Source organism: Crocuta crocuta, unplaced genomic scaffold (genome assembly GCF_008692635.1).
Source record: "Crocuta crocuta isolate KB4526 unplaced genomic scaffold, BGI_CrCroc_1.0 scaffold619, whole genome shotgun sequence".
NCBI lineage: Eukaryota > Metazoa > Chordata > Mammalia > Carnivora > Hyaenidae > Crocuta > Crocuta crocuta.
Genome location: NW_027533395.1, coordinates 2,725,162 through 2,750,882, shown reverse-complemented (window position 1 = coordinate 2,750,882; position 25,721 = coordinate 2,725,162). Strand labels below are relative to the sequence as shown.

Here is a 25,721-nt window from a genome sequence, read left to right as displayed (position 1 = left end):
CAGAGTGGAGCCCCAGTCTCACCATCTGGCTCCTAGCAGAGATCTCAGGGAGGCCCCCTTTAATGACAGGTTTACAAGCTTCTCAGGGGCCACAATGGGGGCACATCCCCCCCTCAGGAGAGGCTGCTGCTGACACAATGGAAACTCTTCCCCACAGCCATTCCTCCTGGGCATTTATGAGGTGCCAGACACAAGCCTGGCCTGCCTTTCAGGTGACCCTCAGCTAGCCCTGGACCACATTCCTGCCTCTTGGTGGGGTTCCAGGGGGAGGAACCCCGATACAATGCAGCCTCCAGAGTGACCTCCCCACTGCCCCGGGCCAAGCTCTGCCCCAGAACCATCCTGGCAGGGCCCAGGATGCCCAGGCCGGGCTGAGGTGGCTGCCAACAATAGACAGAGAGCAATACTAATGACAATGAGCAACCTCTATGTGACTTAACAGGCAGGGTGTTCGTTATGCCCCCAGTGATGCTACGACACAGGTCCTCAGAAGTGGAGTTAGCCATCCAGATCTGAACCCAGGTCTGCTGCCTCCAAACCCAGTAGCTCTGTCACTAACGGTAGGACCCCTGGAGCCTCACTTTTCTCATCTGTAAAATGGGAATCATGGCAGATCTTCATGGAATCTTAAAACTAACCCAGTAGGTGGTTGCTAAAATAATAATAATTATTATTATTATTACTATTATTTAGCAGCTATTAATTGTATTAATAATGAAGAAAGATTAAGTTATTAATACTTATTATATAACAATAATGATTATTATTGCCACTGCCATCAATCTGTGCTTTCGCACCTCCACACCTTTGCCCAAGCTATTCCCCCACCCCATCACCGTGTTCAGGATCACCTGGTTCTGAAACTGGAGGCCTGAATACCAGGGCTGGCACAGTTGTTTGCACATCCTGTGAAGGGTAGCCGTCTCACGTTCTGGATAATAAGGATCAGAAGACAAAGAACATGAACCCTAGAGTCAGGAGGCTCTGGGTTCAAAACCCTGGCCATGCCACAGACATGCTCTGTGACTCTGGGCAAGTCACTTCACCTCTCTGGACCTTGATTTCTTTCTCTGTAAAACATAGGGTCATCATAGCTGCCTTGCCCATCTCTCCAAGTTGTTGTGAGGACCCAGTGAGTTCATAGATGCAGAAGAATATTGCAAACTTGAACACCTGGCCCCAGCATAAGGTCTTATTTTTTTCTTATAAAAGCAGCAAACACCCCTGTAGGAAATGACCAGCTCTTTTCAGCCCAGACATCCCTGTTTTCTCTCATCCCAAATGCCCTAATCCTGGGCTGCATGCACTGTACAGGGCTCTCTCTGGGGTAAAGACTGCGGGAGCCAGTCTGAAGGGTGGAAGAGCAGGTACAGAGGGGGCCTGGGTGGGAGAGAGGATTGTCAAACGGGGCAGATGTGAACTTCTCTGGGGTCCTTAAAGGGGCCCACCTCCCTCACTTGCCTCTTGCTTGGCCCAACCTCATTTCTCTGCTGGGAAACTTTCCGTCCTCCTTTCCACCTATGTACCTGCCTTTCTCTCATTCATTCTTTAGAGCTTGATTTTTTTCTCATTTATTTATTTTTAAATATTTATTTATTTTTGAGAGAGAGAGAGAGAGAGAGAGAGAGAGAAAACACAAGTGGAGGAGGGGCACAGAGAGAGGGAGACACAGAATCCAAAGCAGGCTCCAGGCTCTGAGCTGTCAGCTCAGAGCTTGATGCAGGGCTCAAACCCACGTACTGTGAAATCATGACCTGAGCCAAAGTCAGATGCTTAACCAACTGAGCCACCCAGGTGCCCCTTTAGACCTTGATTTTAAAGCCCACTTTCCCCCAGACCAGGTTCAGTGCCCTGCTATGGACCCCCAGGGACTCCACCCACAAACCCCTAACAGAGCACCCAGCACCCAAGTAGCCTCTCTCAACTCTGGCTCCTCCACAGAATTAAGTGCAAATCTCCTGAGGTACCCACTACAGGCAATGCACTGATCTGTCTTCTCCACACCCATAATGGTTCTGGGTGCATGCCGTCCTTGGGAGTTGAGAAGAGTCACTCAGATCATTTTCTGTGCTCTGCGGTGCAGCTTTCCGGCAAGGAAAAGCTGCAGGGCTATTTGTGTCTGTCTCCCTGATGGACCCTGAGCCTCCTGAGGGCAGAAACCACTGTTTCCCCAGTGCCTAGCTCAGAGCACAGAGCAGAGTGGGGCTCAATCCAAATTGTTGAATGAACTGCCACTGTTTGATTCTTCAATCCACTGACCAACTGGCAAGTGTCCAGGGAGTACCTACTCTGTGCCCTGCCCTTTCTGGTATCCCAGGGAGAAATCAGAGCAAGGGCTATTAAAAGGACGGTTTCCTTCACTGCCCAGCACCAAGATCCTGCATGATGTACCTAAGAACCTTTAACAGCTCCCACCTGCCTGCAGGAAAAAGGAGAAAAGGAAAGTCGTGAGAATTGGTTCTTTCTTTGGTATCAGATGCTGCTTCAGATGCCCTTCACACACAAGCTCACCTCACCGTCTCAGTTCCTGCAAAGCAGGTGTCTGGAGGAAGCAGCCTCTAAGGTGGCCCCGACGATCCACACATCTGCCTCCTGGCAGTCATCCCCTTTTGCAATCCCTGTCCCTTGGGTGTGGAGCGGAATAGAATACAACTCCTAATGAATGGAATACTGCTGAAGTAATAGGATGCCATGGCCAAGACTGGGTATAAAAAGCCTTCAGCTTCCATCTCGGTTACTCTCTCTTGGCTGTCTTGGGTTTCTCCCGTGGGGAAAAGCCAGCTCCCATGTCTTGAGATAGCCCTGTGCAGAAGCCTGTGTGGCAGGGACCAAGGACTGCCAGTCACCACGTGAGTAAGCCTGGATATGGATGCCCCCCCCAGGCAAGCCTTCAGATGAGACCACAGCCCCAGCCGACAACCTGACTGTAGTCTTCCAAGAGACATTAAACTGGAGGTATCTAGCTAAACTGTGTTAAGATTCCTGACCCACAGAAACTGAGGGAATGCAGTGTTCATTGTTTTAAGCCACTAACTTCTGGGGTTAATTTGCTGTGCAACAATAGATGTGTGATGCAGCAATGCAGTGTCAGTCCCACTTTATAGATAAGGAAACACAGGCTCTGAGAGGTAATCACTTACCGAGATGACGTAGCTGGTAAGTGGCAGAACTAGGTTCTGAATTCAGATAATGCCCTGGAAAGCCACCCTCAGTGAGCCCCAATGAGCCGGCAGGCATCCTCTCTCTACCACGTGAGCCCTCCAGTCCACTCTAGTTGGTTTCTCCATGACCTCTGTCGCCCCCTATACATACCTTTGTGATTCAGGGTTAGGGGCCATGTAGGGCCCCTATCATCTCCCCTAGAGCCCTGGCTACGCTATGCCTACACAGGCCCTGCTGCTCCCTGGAAGTCTGAATGAATCCATGATGACAAGCTGGGTGAAGGGCGGTGGCAGGGAGTGGGAAAGATTGGCATCTTTGTCACCAAGTTAATCCCCACACTGAGCCTCCTGCTGTCACTCACTCCGTGACATCCCAGTCTCTGACATTTCCAGCAGCCAGATGTGCATACAGCTGTGCCTCCCCACATCCTCACTGCCGGAGAGGACCAGCCCTCCTTTCCCCCCACGCCCATCCTACCCCAAGATTCCAGAAAGGGATTCTAGAGGATAACTATTCTGGGTTCAGCTTGGGGTCCTTCTCTTCCCAGCACCTCCCCCAAGTCCCCAGGCCAGGCCCGAGAGAATGTGGGGCTGTGGGCAGAAGCATGTCTCAGTCACATAAATCCACACAGACCATCACCCTTAGCTCCCCTTACACAGATCCATACTCATTCGTGTGTGCATGTATGCACACACACAACCAGTGGGCGTGTCTGATGGTGGAAACAACATCTAGGAACATTCTGTCCCAGAGACCCATCAAGGGCTGGAGGGTGCAGAGATATTCTTGGTCCTTAGAAGCAGGTGCATGTGTGTGCACATGCTCGCGAACATAACAGAGGCCTGGGGGAGCCTCCATGGAAACCTTCCTAAGAACCCATCCATTTATAGGGTGCTTACTATGCACAGGGTATACTTAATGCTCATTAGCTTACTTAATCCTTCCTACCAACCTTCAGGGTAAACCTTACCATCCCCAAGGTGAAGAGGACGTGGAGACTCAATTCAGATAAAGGGACTGACCCAAAGTCACATAGCCAGTGGACCAGGATTCAAACTCTCACCAAAAACACCTGTCCCACTGTCCCCTTCCTCTCTAGCCTTGCCTGGCCACAATTCCCAGCTCAGGTCTCGCGTCCCTCAAGCCATCCCTGACAACTCCATCCCACCTGTCCCCCCAGCCACTCGCAGCTCCCACTGCCACGCGGTCCAGCCACCCAGAGCCTGTACCCTCACTCTTCCCTCTTACTCAGTGACCAACGATCTGCTGGTGCCCGCTGGGTGCCAGGCACAGAGCGGGATTAAGAGAGTAAATCAGATCAAGCTGAGCCACCACACCTGTGAGCTCACCTTGGCCTAAGCCTCCAGAGCCGCTGCCAGGAGACAGGCCGCTCCCTCCGTGCTAATCCCAGGTCTCATAAGGCCATGGGGTGCCCTTTCCCCTGCTGGCCACTTGAGAATTAAGGAACCCAAGGAGGAGAAGTGGGGAGCCAACAGCAGCAGGGACAAGGGCTGCCTTTCCCCTGATGCCGCCAGCTCCATAAGCTCAGCCAACCATTTCCCCTTCTGGGCCACAGCCTGTCCTGTGAAAGGCCACAGTGGGAACCATCTCTCAAGTCCCTGCACCCCAGCATCTAGGGTCTGTTGGTCCAGAGACCAACCTGGGGGTGACACATACGTCTGGTTGTGGCCCATCTGCACATCAACCCCTCAGCACTGGGCCTATCCTTGCTGGTGGGGGAGCACTGAAGGAGGTGAAGGAGGAAGGCAAAGAAAGAAGAGGGCAGGGAAGGGCAGGGAAGGGCAGGGCAGGGGAGGGAGGGGAGAAGAGGCCTCCCGGTATTGCTGCTGTCTCCCTCAGTGCTCTCCCCCGCCCGCCCCCAATCCTGCCCTCAAGACTAGGAGCAGCTCTGGAAATCTGCCTGATGAAAGACATCAAGCATGTAACTGCCGAAACCATTTTCCAAATGGGAATTAATTTTTCCCATGGGTCTCCTGCCAGGCTGGTCCCAGAGGAGCCCAAGTCCTCACCAGCAGCCCACACACACACACACACACACACACACCCTCATGCAGAAACACGGACATCTATCTACAGAGTAACAAGGACATGTCCCAGGCAGAGAGTAACACAGATGTGGCCACTCACACATGGAAATGAAGGCAAAACATGAAATCCCTTAAATATTAGACAGATGTGTACACATCACGCGGTATACACACAGAGGTGCAAAACCCGCATACACGATCTGCAGACACCAGAAACAAAGACAGCCAAAACGTGTCCGCAAACACACCCTCTGTCACACCCCCCTCACCTCTGTCACCCAGCAATCCAAACCTTCAGTTTACACCAAACCCAAATCCCAAGGCCCACAGTGAAAATACAATCGAGAAGTATGTAACTATTCTTAGGGAATCAGGTGTGGGCTGAGGGCGCCCCTAGGAAGGACTGATACCCCTGAATCTCCACTTCCCACAACACGCCTCCCGGGAAGAGGTAAACCCACGGCCGCCGGGACAGCCAGTGCATAGGTGTGAGCCTGAGGGGCTGTGGATGTGGGTGAGGACGTGCACACACAGGTTCCAGCTAAGGGGCTATGCGACGCAGGCAAAGATGCCCTCTCCACAGCCCCCCACTCCCCTCTCCTACTCATGTCGATGGTAAGTTGAGGCAGCAGTCAGGGCCAGCTTGGCAGGAGGCCCAGCCTAAGGAGGGTGGTGCTGGCGGAGGGCGGGGGAGGGAAGGAGGGTAAAGCAGATGAGGCATTTGATTAGCACTCACCAACGTTCACCCAGCCTGGCTGCCCTGCTCCTAGAGTTCTCTGCATACCCCAAGTATCCTCCTGTCCCGGAGTGGCGGGGGGGGAAGGAAGGTACTATGACCCTGGCCTCAGAATGCTTTTCCAAGCCCTTTTGGTTTTCAACATGTTCAGTCCTTATTCACACTGTCCCACGTAATCCTGACAATAATCCTATGAGGAGGGTACTACTATGCCCCATTAACAGATGAGAACACTGAGGCTCCAGAAGACACTTGGCCCCACTCTAACACATTTCTATCTACTCCACAGAGGGAGCACTTGAAGGCCGTATCCTGTCTCGGGTGGTCCTGCCTGTGCTCCAAGGCAGCTGGAGGACAGTGTGCTGTGTCCTGGGCCTGTTCTGTGGGCCTCTCTGTCCTTCCCAGGCCATAGGCTTGCCCAAGTCTGATTCCAGTGGAAAATGCCAGTCTGCTCCAGACGCTCTGCTAACAGGCCAGTGAGCCCTGAGAGGAGCCCCTGCACCACAGAAGCGCAGGGGCAGGCCCAGACCAGCCTAGTCCGAGCCTCAGGCCACTGGCCGGCTCCGGATTATGTGTCTTCCAGGACCTTCCATCTGTCACTTAGCCCTCTAGGCCCAGGACCAAATTTATTTCCTTTTAAGAGAGCCAGTGATTTTCTTTTCTCATGTCTCCTCTCCTGCTTTTTTCTTTTTTAATTAGAAATTACTCTCTCAAAGTCCAGAGCCTGGAAGGGAGAAGCCACCTGGTCACCAATCCCAGCCCCAGCTTCCCAGTCGCTCCTGCCACCACCCTCCCTCCTTCTTGGGCCTCACCCAGGTTCCTTAGTGCCCACTGGACTCAGCAGATGGAAGCTGCCCCGTCTCCTAATGCCCTGTCCAAGGGGGGAGCAAGGGACACAGGGGAGCGTGGCGGGGACTGCCCAAGGTCACCCCACACTACTCTGGCACCAGCCAGTTTGTACAGAAATCCCAGCTCCCAGAGCCCAACAATGACAAAACAAGTCTCTGGAAAGTCTTTTCCTTCTGGGTCTGGTGCCACATCGGCCATGTTACTCCCAAGACCACAGCGCTTGAGCTGGGCAGACTGAGGGGACAGGAGCCAGGGCACAAAGCAGCTCTGCAAGTAGGGAGCTAATCAGTGCGCCTCCTTTCCACCCCTTCACCTGCCCGCCTGTCCACCTGTCTGACCATGGACGTAAACACCAGGGGTCAGAAGTTCACTGGCCTCCCTAGCAGAGCCCACTCTTTGAGAACTGAGGTCAGGAAATGTGGGAGGCTGTCACTTGCACATCCGTATGCTTCGGCACAAGCAGGCACAGGTACATACCCACGGACACCTCCAGTGCACCCTTGTGAACACAGGCACACACACACACACACACTCATGCACACACGGGTGTGCCCACACATCTCTCCATGTCTTCATCATGGAACACAGCAATGACCTCCATGGCCTGCATCCCAGGACTACAAACAGGTCCCCCCCAGCTGTCTAACTATGGTTTGCCTCAGTTCTAGGAGAGGGCAGTATGGAGACCCAGGGCCTCACAGCCCATGTCGGGGCTGCTCAGCACCCCAGGAAGGGAAGAGAACAACCAGACTTTGTGGGGAGACTTAGCTGCCTGACCTCTGCGAGCTGCCAGAGAAAGCCCACCTCTTCCTGCTTTCTCCAGCCCCCCCTTGCTTTCCTCCAGCCCAGTGCCAACCACCCAAAGGCTCCCCTCCCACTGCCCCAGAGCCCCCCAGGGAATAAAGAAGCAGGGAGATGACCATGCCCTCACCCGGGGTGTCCCGGGCTCCAGCCTCCCCAGGTGGTCCCCAGGCTGGGAATGGGCAGACCCCGCGACATCAGCTGGGGCCTTACCGTGGAGAGTGCTCCGGGTGATCTGTCCCCCCATCGCAGGCAGCAGGCAGCACGGCCACCTTCGTTTGGCCGGCTGGCCTCGTCACCGANCCCGCCCCTCCCGTGTCCCCACAAACTCCCTCCTGCACACGGCTCCTGCCCGTGAGGCCAGCTGCACACACACACACACACACACACACACACACACACGCACTCACGCACACGCAAGCACACCCCTCCTGGAGCTTGCCGCCTCCTGGCTCCCACCCACTCCCACCCACTCCCGGAGCCTCCCCCACCTCCCCGCACTGGTACAGGCAATGGGATCTGTCATGTTTATTTACATAAGGAGGAGGAGACTGGAGGCTTCCTGAAATAGCTGAGCTCCAGAAAGCACTGGAGATGCCCCAGCCAGAGCAGACACAGACACAGACACACAACATGCACACATGCTCATTCCCCATCACACACCTCATCACAGATACACACACATGCACACAACCTCCCCACTCGCCCAGGCTTACAGCCATTCATGTGTCATTATGTACCTCCTACGTGCAGACAAAGGGCAAGGCAATGAGGGTTCCGCATTGTCCTATCCTCAAGGGGCTTACAGTCAGGCTAGCGGAGCTTAATAAAAAACAGCTACCATGGCTTCTATCTTCTTCCATGTTTGCCTGCAAATGCTTTAGGAGTATTAACTCCTTCAGTCCTCACTTGCTGGGTGACAAGGTCAGTATTATTATCAATAGGTACCATTGTTATTATTATCTTACAGATGAGAACAGTGAGGCAGAGAAGCAGGTTACCAACCCAGAAAGTGGCAGGGCTGGGATGCAAGCCCAGGGATCCATGCTTTCACCTCCACTCCAATTGTCCCTTTAATGGTAATGTGTGTCCCATACAAACACATGCACCAATAAACAGCACCCTCACTACCTGTCTGCACCACGCACATGCACAAACCCAGGCTTGCATAGGCATTCACCCCTATGCACGCTTACCCTACCCACCAGACACACTGTGGCACCGTTACATACACACCTTGCAATGTGCCTACTCAACGCGTGCATGCTCCCACAGACGCATGCAGTCTCTAGAGAAATCCTGAGTGTGAAAACCTGGCACACCACCCTCGGGAGAGGCAAAGGTACAGACGGAGAGGGCAGAGGGCAATAGAAAGGCAGGCCCCTCAAGCCCTAGGCAGGCATGCTGAGAGCCCAAGGTATCAAAACACCGTTCTGTGCAATGAGCACTCGCAGGGTGTTGGGCACTGCAGGCACTATCTCCTTTGTATTCCAGGTGGTAGGTGCTACCAGTAGATAGGTCCATTTTACAGAAAAGTAAATTAAGGCTCTGAAAGGCTCAGGAAATTGCCTGAGGTGACCCATCAGGTCAGAGGCAGAGCCATGACTCAAGTCTGGGTCTATGAGACAATCTCACAGTCCATCACCCATTGCAGGGTCTCTGCAAGACAAGGGCCTTTCCCAGGCCCTGGCCCAGCCCCCAGCCCCTGCCCTCAGGGTCAGGGATCTGGGTTCCCAGGGAAAGGTCTGGCTGGGGAGGGAAGGCCAGTGGGTGGAGACAGTGGGGCTAGGAAAAGAGCTATGGGAAAGGCAGGGGCTACCCCATATCATAAGGAACTCAGAGGCCTGGACACTACGAGGGCCTGTGCTGGGCTCTGAGCCTTCACCTCAAGACCCTGCCATTGCCACCCCCGAGGAGGTTTGGGAGAGGGGCATTCAGGTCGGACCTAGTGTCACCAGCCAGAGGGCTAGGCAGGCCCTGGGTGAAAGTGTCCACAAGCCCAGCCTGCTAATCCTCCTCCCAGACCAGAGGCAGGCCTGAGTCTTCTCCCTGGAATGAGCTGCGATGCACAATTCCACGCAAGGCTACCCCTTTCTGCAGGTGCATCTTGCCCGTGGTTGTGCACAGCCACACGTACATACGCGCACATGCTCCGTGGCACACGTGCCTAGTTCTCTGGGGGAAGGATGCTAGTTTAAAGTCTAACAGAGGGGAAATTACCCAAACTCCTTTTGTGGGATAAATAATCATAATAATAGCAAATGCAGGACTGACTGTGTGCCAGGCAGTTCTAAGCACACTACCCACATTAACTTATTCAATCCTCATGACAACCCTAAGGGATAAGCTGCATTTTTATGCCCATTTTACAGATAAGGAAACCAAGGCAAAAAGAGGTTGCTCCAGAGGCTGTTCTTAGTGCAGAAGAGTCAACCCCCCTCACCCTGCCTGCCTTTTAATGCACCTTCCTGGGCCCTTCCCCACCAGCCCCTTTCACATGGCCAGCCTAGTCTTCTCACTCCCTGAACACTGGGAACACCTCTTCTGGGAAGCCTCCCTGGGACCCGAGGTGCAGAGTGAGTCCCCCCTTCTTGGAGTGTGTCTCTCCTCTGGCCCCAAGCTATGCCTCTCCCAACCCCTCATCTCACTCTGCCCTATGCAGAGACAGTCACGCCTAGCTGTGGCCTTGTCTATCGCCCTGGGTGCATCAGAACAATTCAACTTGACCAACACTGATGGTCACTTCTATGTGCAGACACTCAGCTGGGCATGCAGAGGTGATCAATAATAGGCCCTGGCTCTTGAAGACTTACAGTCCAGAGGGAAACATACCTATCAGGCAGTCTCACTAAAGGACATATAATCACAATCCTAGAAAAGTGTTCTGAAGGAAAGGAGTAGGGTTCTCGGGGGGCTTAGGGCCAGCCTTCCCAAAAAGCAAAGATGAAGGATAAGCACGTACGCCCATGTGCCACGGAGGTACCTTTGAAGGGAGAGAGCTCCAGGGGTGCCCGGACAGCTCATGGGTTAAGCGGCTAACCCTTAATTCTGACTCAGGTCATAATCTCACAGTCATGAGATCAATCCCCATGTCGGGCTCTGCACTGAGCGCAGAGCCTGCTAAGGGTTCCCTCTCCCTCTGCCTCTGCCTCCGTCTCTCTCTCAAAATAAATAAACATTTTAAAAAAGAGAGAGAGAGAGAGAGAGAGCTCCAGAGAGTAAGCATGACATGTACAAAGGCACTGTGGCTGGAGGAAGCCCCAACATATTCTAGAAGCAAGGTTGGTACAGCAGGGGCAGGCACAGAAGGAGGAGCCGGGGGAAACTTTCCGGTGGCAAAGCCAAGGTGGTCAAAGGACACACTAGAGGGCCTTGAAAAGCAAGGTGAGGAATCTGGCCTTTCCTCTGAGAGCAGCAGGGAACCCCTGAGAGGATTCAGCAGAGAGGCAACAAGACCAGACCCACATTTCTAAAAGGTCATTCAGCCATCTGGCGTGGAGGATGCCCGGAGGAAGAAAAGGTGCAGGAGGGGTGTGGGAGGGGTGGGGGGGACCAGGAGTGTGAGCATGGTTGGGCCTGGACCCGACTTGCCCTCACTCCACTCCAGCCTAGCAATGTGCCTGCACAGAGCAAGTGCTCGGGAAAGATCTCAGGAATGGAAGGGAATTCGTGTCATTTTCCAGAGGCAGGACAGGGGGTCAGTAACCAAGCAGGAATGGGGACAGAGTGAAAGCGCGGCAAACCAGAAGTCCTTCAGGTGGGCGGCGGCTCTCGCTGTGGCCACTGCAGAATGGACTGAGGGGTGCTTGGGTGGCCCCTGGGCCTTCATACCACCACTGTCTAAGGGATTTCTCAGCAGGCCTGGGCCCTGTTTCCTACAGTCCACTTCCCCAATTTAAATAGGAAGTGGCAACATCCTGTGTCTGAGGGGCCCCCCTACCACCTCCCGAGAGCAGTGTCCAGGCCTCCACAGACAAAGCAGCAGCCAGTACTGCACCCCCTCTCTGTTTCATTCACTGGGGCATCACATAAAATTTCATTCAGCCAAAGGATTCTGTTTCTACATGGGGTGAGAGAACCACTGACCTACATCACTCATTCACTCATCAAGCATCCATAGAATATCAACTATGAACCCAGTGGTGAGCAAGGCCCAACTGCTTCCCTTCAGAAGCCAAGCAGAAGCCATGCTGGGATCAAGGAATGGAGTTCCTTTGGCTCTGGCTGAATTATTTCAGCATTCTGGTCTCTAGAAAGGATGTGAAACAGGACGTGAAGGCATGGAAAGGATGTGAAACAAGACGTGAAGGCATGGAAAGGATGTGAACAGGAACGGAGAATCTCTAAGCCAATCTACAGGAGAGGCTATAAAAGAGGCTACCATTTATTGAGCACTTACTGTGTGCCAGGCATGGTGGTAAGTATTTCACATACATAATCCCACCGAATCCCCACAACATCCCTGTAGGAGTAGAGTCCTACCCATCTTGCAGGCAATTAAACTGAGGTTCAGAGAGGCTACACTGCAGGCAAGACAAGCTGGGGCTCAAACCAAGATCTGCCTGCATCAAAACTCATGCTCTATACAGAAAAGGCCAAAGGGCAGGGGCTCTTCTTACTTGGGCAAGAGCAGACAAGGGAACGGTGCACCTTCTCCTTAAGGAATCAAAAGGATTCTATTTGGAGGCAGAGCCTAGAAGTTTTCCCATGGACAGAGGGGGATATCCCAGGATGGAGCTTAAATGAAGGTGGGGAGACTGTGGACTAGAGGACAACTGGACTTCTGATCTGTTAGCAAGAGAGCTTTTCCTGGAAATCCGGCAGAAAGTAGACCTGGCTACGACCTGCATGGGGGCTGCAATGCCTCAGAGCCCAGAGGCAGAAGGCAAGGCTGGATGTGCCCTGGGGGAGCAATTTGGTCCAGCAGAAACCCTGCCAGTCTTCAGAAAGAACCCCCTCTCTTTCTGGCTAGCCCCCTGCTGTATCTGCTCTCTGGCTGCAGGGAACCTTCACCCCTTTGGCTCTCTGAACCTACCCAGCTAGGGAGAGCCCCTCGCCCTGCCTCCTGATTCCTTTCTGCCTGCTCCTCTTCCGCCTTCAATGCCATCTTCATCTCCATGCTGGGATACTCAGCCCACCTCCCTCCCCACCAAGTCCTTCCCAATCCATGTCCCCCGAGGCCTAGCACCCACATCCCCAACTAAACCTGCCCTATCAGAACTTAAAGTCTAGGGCAGACCTAGCAAATGAAGAACAAAACATGGACAAGTTCAAACAGAAACCATCAGAATCACACATTCTAAGATCCCTGAAGGGGGAAATACAANAAAAAAAAAAAAAAAAAAAAAAAGATCCCTGAAGGGAAGGAGCCTCAAGAAAGCTCTGGGTCCCGTGTCACTGCCTTCAAGAAGGCCAATGAAGTAACATGCTCATTTTACAGGTGTAGCAAATGAGGCCTAGTAAGTTGCGGACTTCCCAGGTCACAGAATGGATAGAGTATAAGGAGGACTTAAACTGAGGTGTAATGTCTTCTGGTGCTTAACACGACATTGACATTCGGGTCAGGGCATCCAAAGGCATGGAAGATAAAACCGAACCAGGAGAGGGAGTAACTTCTCTTTAAGAGGTGGGGGCAGACTGGACTCCAGTCTGCAGAGATCCATAGAGGTCAGAAAGGGGAGGTGGCCCTGCAGGGGAGGAGCTGCAAAGTAGTTCCTGGTTGCCATAGTATCTTTTTCGTCAAGAACAAGGGATAATTCGATTGAGCTGATGACTCACCTGGCATTTGAGGCTTAAGGCCAACCTTCCAGGGCCATCCTTCCCTACCCTATTAGACTGGGCCTGGCACTGGAGAATGGGGAGCAGGGAACCCCAGCCTAAAGCTTCCTCCTATGCCCAGACCCAGGACAAGAGTGCAAGAGAGAGCAATCTGCATGGAGATGAGGAGAAAGACACACAGGGACACAGAGATCATGAGCTGTGTGCTGCAGAGAAACAAGAGCCAGGGAATCTATAGGACGTCCTCTGGGGCTGGGACAGGTGCCCCAGCAGTGACAGCTGCCAGCCGCCCAGGATGATGGGAACACAACAGGTGCAGAGGCGGGGGCGGAAACCGAAAGAGAATCTGAGAAAACAGCCTGGAGTTGGCTGCCCCTCCCAGACCCTGGGCCCAATGCCAAGCAGCCCTTTCTCAGACCCTCCAAGATACAAACACACCTACGCCTGCTTCCCAGGGCCAGCCTGGACCAGACAGAGGGTTCACCGTCCATGCCAGGCAGAAAGGACACAACAAGGAAGAAACCAGGTTTCAAATCCCAGGACAGAGTGTGCCAGATGGAGCCCACACCCACAGAGCCCCTACCGGGAAGCAAACATTTGCCTGTGATAAGATTTATGTCATTGGCCAGAGAGAGTGGATGGATGTGTCCACCCCGCCCTTGCGGACGTTGAGAGCTCCGATATTGTGGTCAGATAGGCAAGCTCTACCACCGTGTGAATGAGCAAGCTCTCCAGCTTCTCTGAGGCCCTGTGCTTGGTTCAACAAGTAATAGTAACTATTGCTGTCAATGATGTTGTTCAGAGACCCAGAGAGCTCAGGAATCCAGGTAGTACACAGAGGCACTATGGTTGCTGTCCTGGCCTCAGAAAGGAGAGAGGTAGGATGCAGGATATGAATACAGCACAGCAAGTATGTTACACCAAGGAAAAGAAAGGGAGGAGTGCCTTCATACACAATGACCATCTACACCATCATGTGAGCACCATTTACTCAGCACCGCTCTCCGCGCACCACTCGTTGGTGCTTTACGTGTGTTACTGCATGCGTGTCTGAAATGCAAATGCCATTTCAGAGTGCTGAGTAACAGTAGGCCCTTCTAAGAAAGCAGATTAAACATCGTCCCTTATCACCTGGTGAGTGCTCTGTTTCTGTTCAAGGGTAGAACGAATTTTAAACCTGAAGCCAGTCCTTACCCCAGTGATCAATCACAAGTGATCAATTACCAGGGCCTGAATTCATAAGGTGCTCCCTAAATTCTAACCTTGCAGACAATGAAACATCTACGGAGGAGGTGAGGCGGAGAGATGAGGCCCAAGGTGACGCAGGAGACAGGACACATGTGCTGGAGTAAGACATGAGCTTCATCCATCCGAGATGCGTAAACATACCCGACTGATCCCGCCGGGCCTGTCCGGATTAGGAGAAAAGCTGGCAGCTGATAGCAGGAGGTTAAATCCTTCCTCTGCAGGCAGAGACCACCCTCCCCCACCCCACCCTCACACACACACACACACACACACACACATACACACACACACACACACACACCCCACCCCCAGCCCGGTGAAACCATCCCGAGGCTGGGAGGGCCCGCTGGGCCTCCTTCAGCCCATCCTCCTGCCTCTGAGGAGTCTGCTCTCAAGCTCTCTCCTGCTTCCTGCCCCTCCCAGGCTCAGCTTACTGAGGAAGTGCAGAGCCCAGGACCAGCTGGCTCAGCCCCCGCCTCTTCTCCTGTGCCCTGGCCCTGGCCCCTGCTGGGGCCACCCACTCCAACAGTCAGACGCTGGGCATTAGCGGGGATGGGAATGTGATGGTGCAGGACCCCCAGAGGCCAAGCCCTGCTGGCAGGGCCACGGGCAGCCAGATCCCAATGGTCTGACAACATGAAATGCTACTCACTGCCACCATTTAAGAGTGTGTGTCTACACTAGGTGGCTTCACAGATGGTGGTTAAGAGCAGGTTCTGGGGCACCTGGAGGCTCAGTCAGTTAAGCAGCCAACACTTGATTTTAGCTCAGGTCGTGATCTCATAATCGTGAGATCGATCCCAAGTCAGGCTCTACAGCTGAGCATTGAGCCTGCTTGGGATTCTGTCTCTCCCTCTGTCTGCCTCTCGCTAGATCACTCTCTGAATGGATGGATGGATGGATGGATGGATGGATGGATGGATGGATGGATGCATGGATGCATGGGTGGGTGAATACACAAACATTTAAATAAACACTTTTAGGGGCATCTGGCTGGCTCAGTCAGTGAAGAGTCTAGCTCTTGATTTCCGCTCAGGTCATGATCTTGCAGTTCATAAGATTGAGCCCCATGGGCTCTGGACTGGTAACATGGAGCCTGCTTGGGATTCCCTCTCTCACTCTCTCTCTGCCTCTCCCTCACTCTCTCTAAATAAAGTTCAATAAATAAATAAACATTTAAATTTTTTTTCTTAAAAAGTGCAGGCTCTAGAGTCAGACAGCCTGGGTTCAAATTCCAGTTCTAACACCTACTCTTCTGAAAAGGGAGTTGATAATAATGCCTGCCTCATGGGGCTACAGGGGGAGTGGGCGGGAGGATGAGCTCACACGTGTAGTGTGCTCAGAACAGTGTGGGAGGCAGAACTCACCTGACAGAGGAGAAACTGGGGCACAGAATGTGGAAACGGCAGAGCTGACGTTTGCCCTCGGGTCAGCTGGCCTCCAGGGCCCGCACTCGTAAGCACTGCACAGTGTACCTCTGGGGAAGGCTGGGCAGTGGGTACTGGCCAAGCAAACGATAATGGATACGGCCCTGGTGAGGACTGGGCTCGTGACCAAACAGGACCTGGGCCACATCAGGGTACAGCGGGGAGGCCAGGGTCTGGGAAGCCATTCAGCAGAGCGGAGAAGCTAGGCTGAGTCTCCGAAGCTGTCCGAGGGTGGGTGGGGCCCAAGGCCTCAGAATCCCAGCCCAGGAGAGAGGCCTCCGCCAGACAAGCTTTACCAGCTGCCCCGGGGCCTCACCCCTCAGAGCTCCTCACTCCCACCAGGACTAGCTGCCTTGCCCCGCCCACCATGATCTCTGACCTGGCCCCCCTCAAGAACCCGCACCCCTTTATCAGGGGTCCCACTGCCTCTTCCTCCTACAAAAATTAGGAAGGAATTAAGACAAACAAGTACTCAAATCAATTAAGAAAATTACATCTGCTGCCAGCATCTTGAAACACCTGCTGTGGGCCTGCAGGAGGAAACGGCAGCCCTGGAACGCAGCACCCTCATTGGGGAAATGGAAGCTCAGACAGGTTAGCTGCTAGATCCATCATGCAGCTACTGTGCAGCAAGGTAGGGATTTGCATGCCCATCCACCAGACACCGGCGTCCGGGCGCTGGCCTCTCTGCCATGTGGCCTCTTGGAATAATGACCCAGCTCATAAAAGTTACAAAACACTTTCTCCAAAATCTTACTGGATTTGCAAAAGTGTTTGGTACCACAGGGCAGAGGCTCATCCCTTTTTAACAGATGAGAAAAACAGACTCAAGGAGATGGAAATGAATTGCCAAAGCCAGAAAGCACCAGAGCCACCCAGAAGCCAGATCTCCGACTCAGGAGTCCAGGCGCCAGGACTTGGCCTACCACGCAGTGCCGCCAGGAGAGAAGCCCCCTTCGATTAAACAAACACGGCATCAGTCAGAGGGTATCAGGGTGGGTGCAGGCACAAATGTAAGTATCACTCATCCCAATGTTAGCCACCTCTGGACGGTGTTCCCACAGTCATTGCCCTGCCTTGTGTGGGTCCCTGTTGTACATCTAAGCACCCAACAACAGACCTCACCCCCACCAGGGTCTGGGCCCACTCCGATATGGGGGGATCGGAGGGGGCTCTGAGTTCTGGGAGCCAGAGCTTTATACCATACACATGTCCAAGGGAAAGTGCAGATTAATGCAAGAAGGCATCAGGTCCCTCAGGCCTTGAGACACAAATGCTCTGAAAAGAAAAAGGGAATGGCAGGTGCTTTTCAGAAGGAGGGGGCCTCAGCCTGGATCTGAAATGGGAGTTTCTGTTCTCACGGAGCAAACGTGAGTGAAAAAACCTGAGGTCCATCCAGCCACTGACCTAAGCCAGCTCTGTGCCCACTGCCCAGGGCTGTGGCACAGCAGACACTGGCCATGCCAGCTGCAGAGTAGAGGGCAGCACCCCAGGCACTCAAGGACCTGCGAGTGTTGAAGTCGGGAGAGGTAGAGGCCTTTCACTTCCACTGAGCCTATGCAGGAATTCTATTGCCTGCCAGTGCATCTGCAGCCTGAAGCCCAGACTGAGGCCCTGACCCCAACCTGACAGCCTCACATCACATCAGCGAGACGCCCCACAAACAGGGGCTCTTAGTCCCGAAAGGCCTGGGGGCCATGACAATGTGGCTGGCTCAGTGCTGGCAGCCCTTCCCTCTGGAGCCATAGCTCAGGTGTGGCTGGACCTAAGGCAGCTGTGGGGACTGTGGTCTTCCTGCCTAAAGAACAGCCCAAGAAGGGCAGAAATGACCGCAGGGTGAAGGCAGTGACAGGAAACGCATTTTCCTCCCTGCAGCTGCCCCCTCTCCCAATCTGCACATTTGTCCTTTGCTCCACCTTCCTTTCCTCTCTCTCCAGTATCTCAGCCTCCTCCCTCAAGGTGCCATACCCTTTGTGGCTGCTTCCTCCCTCCCTCCCTCCAGCTACTGGAGCCGAGTGGCAGGCAGGCCACCAGAGACCCCAGCAATGCACAAGGTGACCTCTCCAGCACCATACTTTAGAGGAAAGAGCCTTCCCTGGGAGTCAGGTAAAACTTCCCAAGGCTCAGGATGGTCTGCAGAGGCCTGCTTGGGTCTGGGGAGACTCAGGGAGGGTGGCCCCTTTTAATGCCTACAGAGGGTCCTCCTTCCTGGCAGGGGTAAGGGCTCCAGAGGTGGGTTAATACAGCTCCTGTGTGGGGCCCCACTGCTGGGCAAATGGGAACAGGGATTTCTGGCCCAGAGCGCCTCTCCCTTCTCTAAAACAATGTCCCCGCCCTCACACCTTCTACTCTGCTTAGCCAAACCCACTGTTCTGCCCAGAGGGGAGCTCCTTGTTCTCAGGGCCAAAGAAGGGAGGTTACAAACACTTTACATTAGCCTTTGTTGGGGGGTCTATTTGTACTAGTCATGATGCCACCTCCACAATTTGCTCTATGACCTTGGGCAAGTCAATCTCCATTCTGGGCCACAGCTCTCACATCTGTGAAATGGAGGCACTGGACACATGCATCTTTAGCTCCGAACTAGGATTTCCCCGAATCAGAGCTATGGGAGGGAATCATTTGGAGGGAAGGCAATTAAGAATTCCTGCACTGTCTGCAGTAGCCCGTCCCTCTCCGCCACTTTCCACCAAGGTCTGGTGGAGAGCCAAGGATGGGCCAGGATGCACTCAGCTGGGTACTCCGCTGCTCACCGCTTCTCAGTCCTCTTCCTGACCCCTCCAGACATGGGTACATCTCCAAGGTTCTGTGGCCTGGTTTACCCCTCAGAGTCCTACTAGCCAGGCCAGAAGTCTGGTATCATCCTGGATTCCTCCATCTGAACAGTCACTGTGTCCTTCTATAATGCATCCTCTGGCTACTTTTAAGCCACCAGCATCATCCTGATCTGGACAATCCTTCCTACAGCCTTTGACCTCCCATCCCTCTTCCTCAGGGCTGCCAGGCTGACCTTTCTGCCTGACTAATCCAACCGGGTCACTGCCCAGCTAAGAGCCCACAGTAGATAAACTTGACTCACCTTCAAGGTCCTCTGGGAACTGGCCCCAGCCCACGTGTCTGGCCTTTTGTCCTGTGATGTCCCCCCAGACCAAGTAGCTATACTCCATGCACAAGAAGCACATATATACTAGGACACGGCTGCACCTCACATGCCCATGGCTCTTTGAACACTGCTGCCCTACCTGGAAAGCCTCTTCTCGCACTAGGCACTCAGAAACTCCTATCTCACCTTCATCTCTTAGCTCAGAGGGCCCTTTCCCCTGACATCATCCCAATGCCCCAGGGCAGATGGGACCTTCCTTCTCTAAGGCTTGTCCAGCCCTTTGTGCAGCCCCAGCCCTGCAGTAATGGGAAGGATCCTCTTCTCATACTTGGCGCAACCCAACGGCAGAGCTTCCCACTCTAGATCCCCGCCACCTCACATGGTGGGCACTGGGTAGCACTCAAAGTATTTTATGAAGGAAGAAAGAAGAGGAGAGAAAGAGGAGGAGGAAGGGAGGCCAGGGCTGCTGTGGGTGGCCTTTACTTCACCCCATCTGTCCCTTATCCAAGCTCCAGAGAGCAGCTATAAGAACACCCTCCCAGCCGTGATGCCCCAGGGTCCTGGGAACACAGTGGGACCTGCGACTAAGAGGCTGCCTGGCTTAAGACCTGCCAGCCCCAGGGGTGGCCCTCCCTGCTCGCTCTTTGTAATAGTGGCAGCACCAAGCAGTGCTCACTCAGACAGAAAGAGCCAAGAAGCCAAGCAGCCGGGTGTGTCCTGGAACACTGAGGAACCGGAGCCTTATCTGGCCATCTTTGCTGAAGGCAGCCTCGGAGGACCCCCCAGCCCCCAGCCGCCCACTGCAGGTCTGTGAGGAGGAGACTGCAAGGAGGAGATGCTGGGAGCCATGTGCCTGGCTGTCTCCCAGCCAGTCCCGGATTCAGGCAGCAGGGGGATGAGCCCCTCCAACTCGTTTGCATAAACCATTTATAGCAGCACATTCAAACCCACGCCTTCCAAGAAGAAAAAAGCCCACTGCATTTGCCTCTGGCTTCCTGGTCTGTCGTTTTTTCCTTCTCTTTCGTTTTTTATTTCAATGGCAGGAAGTTGTGTTGGGGGGAAATCGCTACCCTGCTCCCGGCAGCACAGAAGTGAAATCTTCCCTCCAAACTGAAGGAGGATGATGAGCAACCATCCTTCAGGTGTCAGTGACTTAGAGTTGGCAAAGTCTATGAGCATTCATGAGCTCATCCATTCTTCCCAGTAGCGGCAGGAGGTGGCTATGGCCAGCCCCCACTCTACAAATGAGGAAACAGGCTCAAAGACGTTGTCACTTGTGCAAGCCACACAAAACTAGTAAGTGACTATAAGGAACATTGTGGCTGTCTCCCCAGCATCCGTTCTACTCCAGATTGACAGTTCCCCATCCTGGCTGCACATTAGCGTCACGTAAGGAAGTTACCCAAATACTGATGCTCAGCTCCCACTCCAGACCAATTAATACAGAAACTCTTGAAGACACGGCCCAGGCATGGATGTGTCTAAAAGCTCTCCAGGTGGTTTCTAATGGCAGTCAGGGTTGCAATTCTCTGGTATAAACTGATCACAATGTTTCCATTCCCTCTGCCAGTGATGGGGTCAAGAACAGCCAGGTGGCCCACTTTTGGCCAATGAAGCTTAGTGGAAAATCTGCCAAACTCCCTTGAGAACTAGAAGCACAAGAAAGTGTTCTTCTTCCTCTAGATACTGTGGTGGCTGGTTGTGATTCCTGGGGCTGCCATGGCCATGTCACTACCAGTCCAGAAGGAAGCCAACCCATGGGTAGCAGAGCACAGAGATAGCAAGTACCTCATCCTTGCTTACATCCTTGCCCACCAATCCTGAAATCCACCCACCCCTGGACCTCCTGTGATCTGGGATAATATGGCTCCTCATTGTTTAAGCCAACCCAGGTCAGCACTGTTTACTTGCAACAACAGCCCAAAGAGAGAGCACTAGCCTTCCTCATCCTCCACCCCAGTCAACCCCCTTAGATCTTCCAGCACAGGAAGCACACTTGACCGAGGGTCCCAGCTCTGGAACTCCGAAATCCATCACACTGTTTGCTCCAAGGCCAGGCTTCCCACTGCTGCTCCCAGCCAATGACTGAGTGGGGCAGGGATAGAAATCCTCTGACCAGCAACTATGACTTGGGCTTGAGGACTCCCCAAGGGTCTTACAGAACTTTCCTTAGAAATGCACTGCAGTCTAAAATATTTCCACCAAGCTTTCTTCCTTATCTTTCTTTTTACTCAGGGATACACTTGCATTGAGGTCTGATGACTCACCCAGATTCTCCCCACTTCTTCCCTATTTTTCTTCACAGGTATTTCCTCAGATAATTTTTTTTTTAATATTTTTATTTATTTCTAGGAGAGAGAGAGAGACAGCGTGAGCAGGGGAAGGTCAGAGAGAGAGGGAGTCACAGACGGAAACAGGCTCCAGGCTCTGAGCTGGCAGTCAGCACAGAGCCCGACGCGGGGCCCGAACCCACGAACCACGAGATCATGACCTAAGCGAAAGTCGGACGCTTAACCGACTAAGCCACCCAGGCGCCCCTTCCTCAGATAATTTTTAAAATAACTTTTGCACGTTTAATCCTCTCCTGATGTCTGCTGAACTGTTTAATACATGACCTGCCTAAAACTTGACCTTCACCACTCCATGCCTGGATCACCATGAAAGCTTCCAAAATGGCCTACCCACCTTCGACTCCCTTCCACCCTATCCCCAACCCTTCCTACACAAACTATGCTACTCCCCTACTCAAGAACTTTCACTTAGTTCTTTCACCATCAAGTTTAATTTCCCCAGCCTTTCTTTACAGGCACTGCTGACTTTGACCTGCCCAAGCCAACCCTGGCTTAAGACTGAAATGCATCGCTGTCACTTCATTTACACCCCTGGAGAGCTTCCCAATAAGGGACAATGCTGGCTATCTGCTGGGCAGAAATGACTGGTATGGCCCATGCCCAATGAACCCTGAAATTACCCTAAATCTGATCACTAACTCCATCCATTTCCACAGATGCTCCCCAGTGACAAAGCTTCCTTCAATAGAATATTTACCAAGAGAAATACATTTTACATACAAACAATCCTCCATCAGCAAAAAGATTCTCAAAGACTATTATAATGAAAATTATTCACACAACAATATGAAAAGGAGGGTAATAAAGGTAAAGATGGATGTAGTGGTGGAGGAAACAGTAGTAGTGAGAAAGCTAAGCATGAAAACCAGAAAAGCATGAACAAAAAATATTCTAACAGTATGATCTCAATGACATAAATATATATGCGGTAGAACTAACGTCTCCCTGACCCGCTGCCTTATTAACCAAATTCCTTTCAGAATTGCATTTGGTTGCTAGTTACAAAAACCAGAAATGACATGTATTTTTTAAACATTTAAGGTGTTTTCTCTCACACAGAAAAAGCCTGTAAGTAGGCAGTCTAAGCCCAGTGTGTCAGTTCTATAGTCATCTGGACCTAGGCTTCTTTTATCTTTCTACCTCCCATTCCAAATGGCACTTCAAGGTTGCTTCATTATTCAGGATAGCTGTTGAGGCTCCAACCACCTTGTCCACATTTCAAGCAGGAAGGAGGAGGTTCGTAGAAAGCCAAAATCAAAGAACCTACACCAGCCATCTGCCCCTCATTAAAGGAGCTTTATTCAAAGTCCACCCAACAATTCAAATTTATACTCACTGACCAAAATGTAGTCACATGGCTACCCATGCTGCAAGGGAAGCTGCTACCCAGCTGCACTGTATGCTCAATAAAAGAAGCTGTGCTGTCCCTGACTTTGTTTATGACAGGTCGGTATGCCAGGAAACTATATAATTCATTTAAATATTACATAAAAAGTATCAAAAGTCTCTTTTAAGAGAATGAAAAAACAAGTCTCAGACCAAGGAAAAAGGACTGCAAAGTACATACCTAACAGAGAACCCAAAATACATAAAGAAGTCTCAAAACACTAAAATAAGAAAACAAACAACCCAATAAGAAATAATGAGCCAATGAGAAAGAAGGAAACCCTGCCGTGTTTATGCTAAGTTGGATGAACCTTGAGAGCATTACGCTAAGTGAAATAAGACACAAAAAATACAGTACTGTATACTACTTATATGTGGATTCTAAAATAGTTAACTCAAAGAAACACAGAGTGGTGATTATCAGGGAGTGGAGGGACTGGGGAGATATTGGTCAAAGAGTACAAACTTCCATTTAGAAGTTTAACAAGTTTGGGGATCTAATGTATAGCATGGTGCTAATAATACTGTATTATATACCTGAATGTTGCTAAGAGAATAAATCTTAAATGTTCTCACCACAAAAATAGAAATGGTAACTATGTGATGGGGTAGAGGTGCCAGCTAAAGCTAGAATGGTGATCAGTTTACAATATATAAATGTATCAGATCAACACACTGTACACCTTAAACTTACACAATGTTACATGTCAATTATATTTCAATAAAGCTGGGAAAAAATTTCAGCAGGCACTTCACCAAAGTAGATATACAGGGAGCAAATAAGCACATGAAAAAAGAAGTGTTTAAAATCATTCATCATTAGAGACATGCTAATTAAAACCCTGATGAGATACCACTAGACACCTATTAGAATGGCCAAAATTAAAATGAATGACCATATCAAGTGCTGGTGAGAATGTGGAGAAATGGGAACCTTCTGGTGGTGAAAATATAAATGGTACAACTATTTTTTTTGTCAGTTGCTTTTATGTTAAAAACACACCTACCTTGTGATCCAGCCATTCCACTTCTAGATATTTAGAGAGGAGGAAATGCATGTTCATACATAGACTTATATACAAATGTTCTTAACAACTTCATTTGTAATAATATAAAATTGAAGACAACCCAAATGTCCATCAACAGGTGAGTAAAGAAATTGTACATCCATACCATAGAATACCACTGAGAAAAAGAAAAAAAAGAATTGTTAATACATACCACAATATGAATGAATCTCAAAATAAGTGAAAATGAGTAGAAGAAGCCAGAGGACAAGAGTGTAGGCATTGTATGATTCCATCTATACAGAACTCTTTAAAAAGGTAAACTAAGCTACAGTGACAGATCACTGGTTACTTCAGTACAGGGAGAAGGCAGGAAGGAGCAGGAGACAGGGGTTACAAAAGACACAAGGGAAGTTTTGAGGGTGGTAGAAGCATTCATTAACAGAATGGTGCTGATCGTTTCGGATATATATGTCAGACAAAAAACATCAAAATTGTATGTTATAAATATGTGCAGTATATTGCATGTCAATTATACTTCAATAAAGCTATTTTTAAAAACCATTAAATATGAGTGTGAGAGGAGGAGATGAAGAAAGAAAATTATAGGTTTTTTGGTAAAAACCAAGTTGAACCAATTCCTCAAAAAATTAAAAACAGAATTACCATAAGATCCAACAATCTCATTTCTGGGTACGTACCCAGAAGAATTGAAAGCAAAGTCTGAAATAGACATCTGTGCTCCTACATTCACAGCTGCACTATTTATAATAGCCGCAAGATAGAAACAATGTTAACTGGCTATCCACAGATGAACGGATAAACAAAATGTGATATACAGATACACACAAAATGGAATATTATTCAGCCTCAAATAAGGAAATTCTGTTTCATGCCACAACATGGATGAACCCTGAGGACATTATGTTAAGTGAAATAAGCCAGTTGTTAAAGGACAAATACTATATGATTCCACTTATATGAGGTACCTAGAGTAGTCACATTCATAGAGACAGGAAACAGAATGATGATGCCAGCGGCTGGAGGCAGGGAGAATGAGGAGGTATTGTTTAATGAGTACAGAGTTTCAGTTTGGGAAAATGAAAAAGTGCTAGAGGTAGACTGTGGTGATGGTTAAAAACTATGTGAATGTACTCAACATCAGTATATTGTACACCTAAAAATGGTTAACAAAACAAAAACAAAGTAAGTTGAATGCTTTGAAAGGGTACATTAAAAGCTAGTCCCCCCAAAAATACTGTCAAATCACATGCAGGCAAGACAACTGCATAATTCTACCCAAAAAAGAAAGTAAGAAAACAATCCCACTTACAATGACATTCAAAGGAACAAAATACTTCAGCATTTAACCAAAGAGGTGAAAGACCAGTACAGTGAAAACTATAAAATGCTGATGAGAGAAACAAAGACACAAATAAATGGAAAGATACCTCATGTTTATGGATTGGAAGAATTAATACTGTTAAGATGTCCATACTACGCAAAGTAATCTATATACAGATCCAGTGCAATCTGTGCTGGGATAAAAACAGACATAGAGACCAATGGAACAGAAGACAGAGCCCACAAATAAATCCAAGCATTTATGGTCAACTGATCTTTGACAAGGGTGCCAAGAACACACAATGGGGAAAGGAGAATCTCTTCAGTTAGTGGTATTGAGAAAACTGAATGTCTATATGCAGAATCAGGAAGTTGGACCACTATATCACACCAGATACAAAAATCTACTCAAAATGGGTTAAAGACTTAAACATAAAACATGAACTGTAAACGTACCGGAAGAAAACACAGAGGAAAAGAT

At 50.8% G+C, this 25,721-nt stretch overlaps 1 protein-coding gene across 3 annotated transcripts in view; it reads right to left on the bottom strand.

Annotated features, from left to right (window-relative positions):
* The window catches only part of NEURL1 (neuralized E3 ubiquitin protein ligase 1), a 114,482-nt gene that overhangs the window by 25,008 nt on the left and 63,753 nt on the right, over window positions 1-25,721 (bottom strand). The window contains exon 1 of one of the 3 annotated variants that reach the window (XM_077748431.1): window positions 14,637-14,682. The exons of the other annotated variants lie outside the window; for them this stretch is intronic. Within the exon in view, the coding sequence (XP_077604557.1) occupies window positions 14,637-14,655 (19 nt within the window). The 5' untranslated portion in view covers window positions 14,656-14,682. Of the gene's footprint in view, window positions 1-14,636; window positions 14,683-25,721 lie in introns of those variants that run through there. 3 annotated transcript variants of the gene reach the window in all.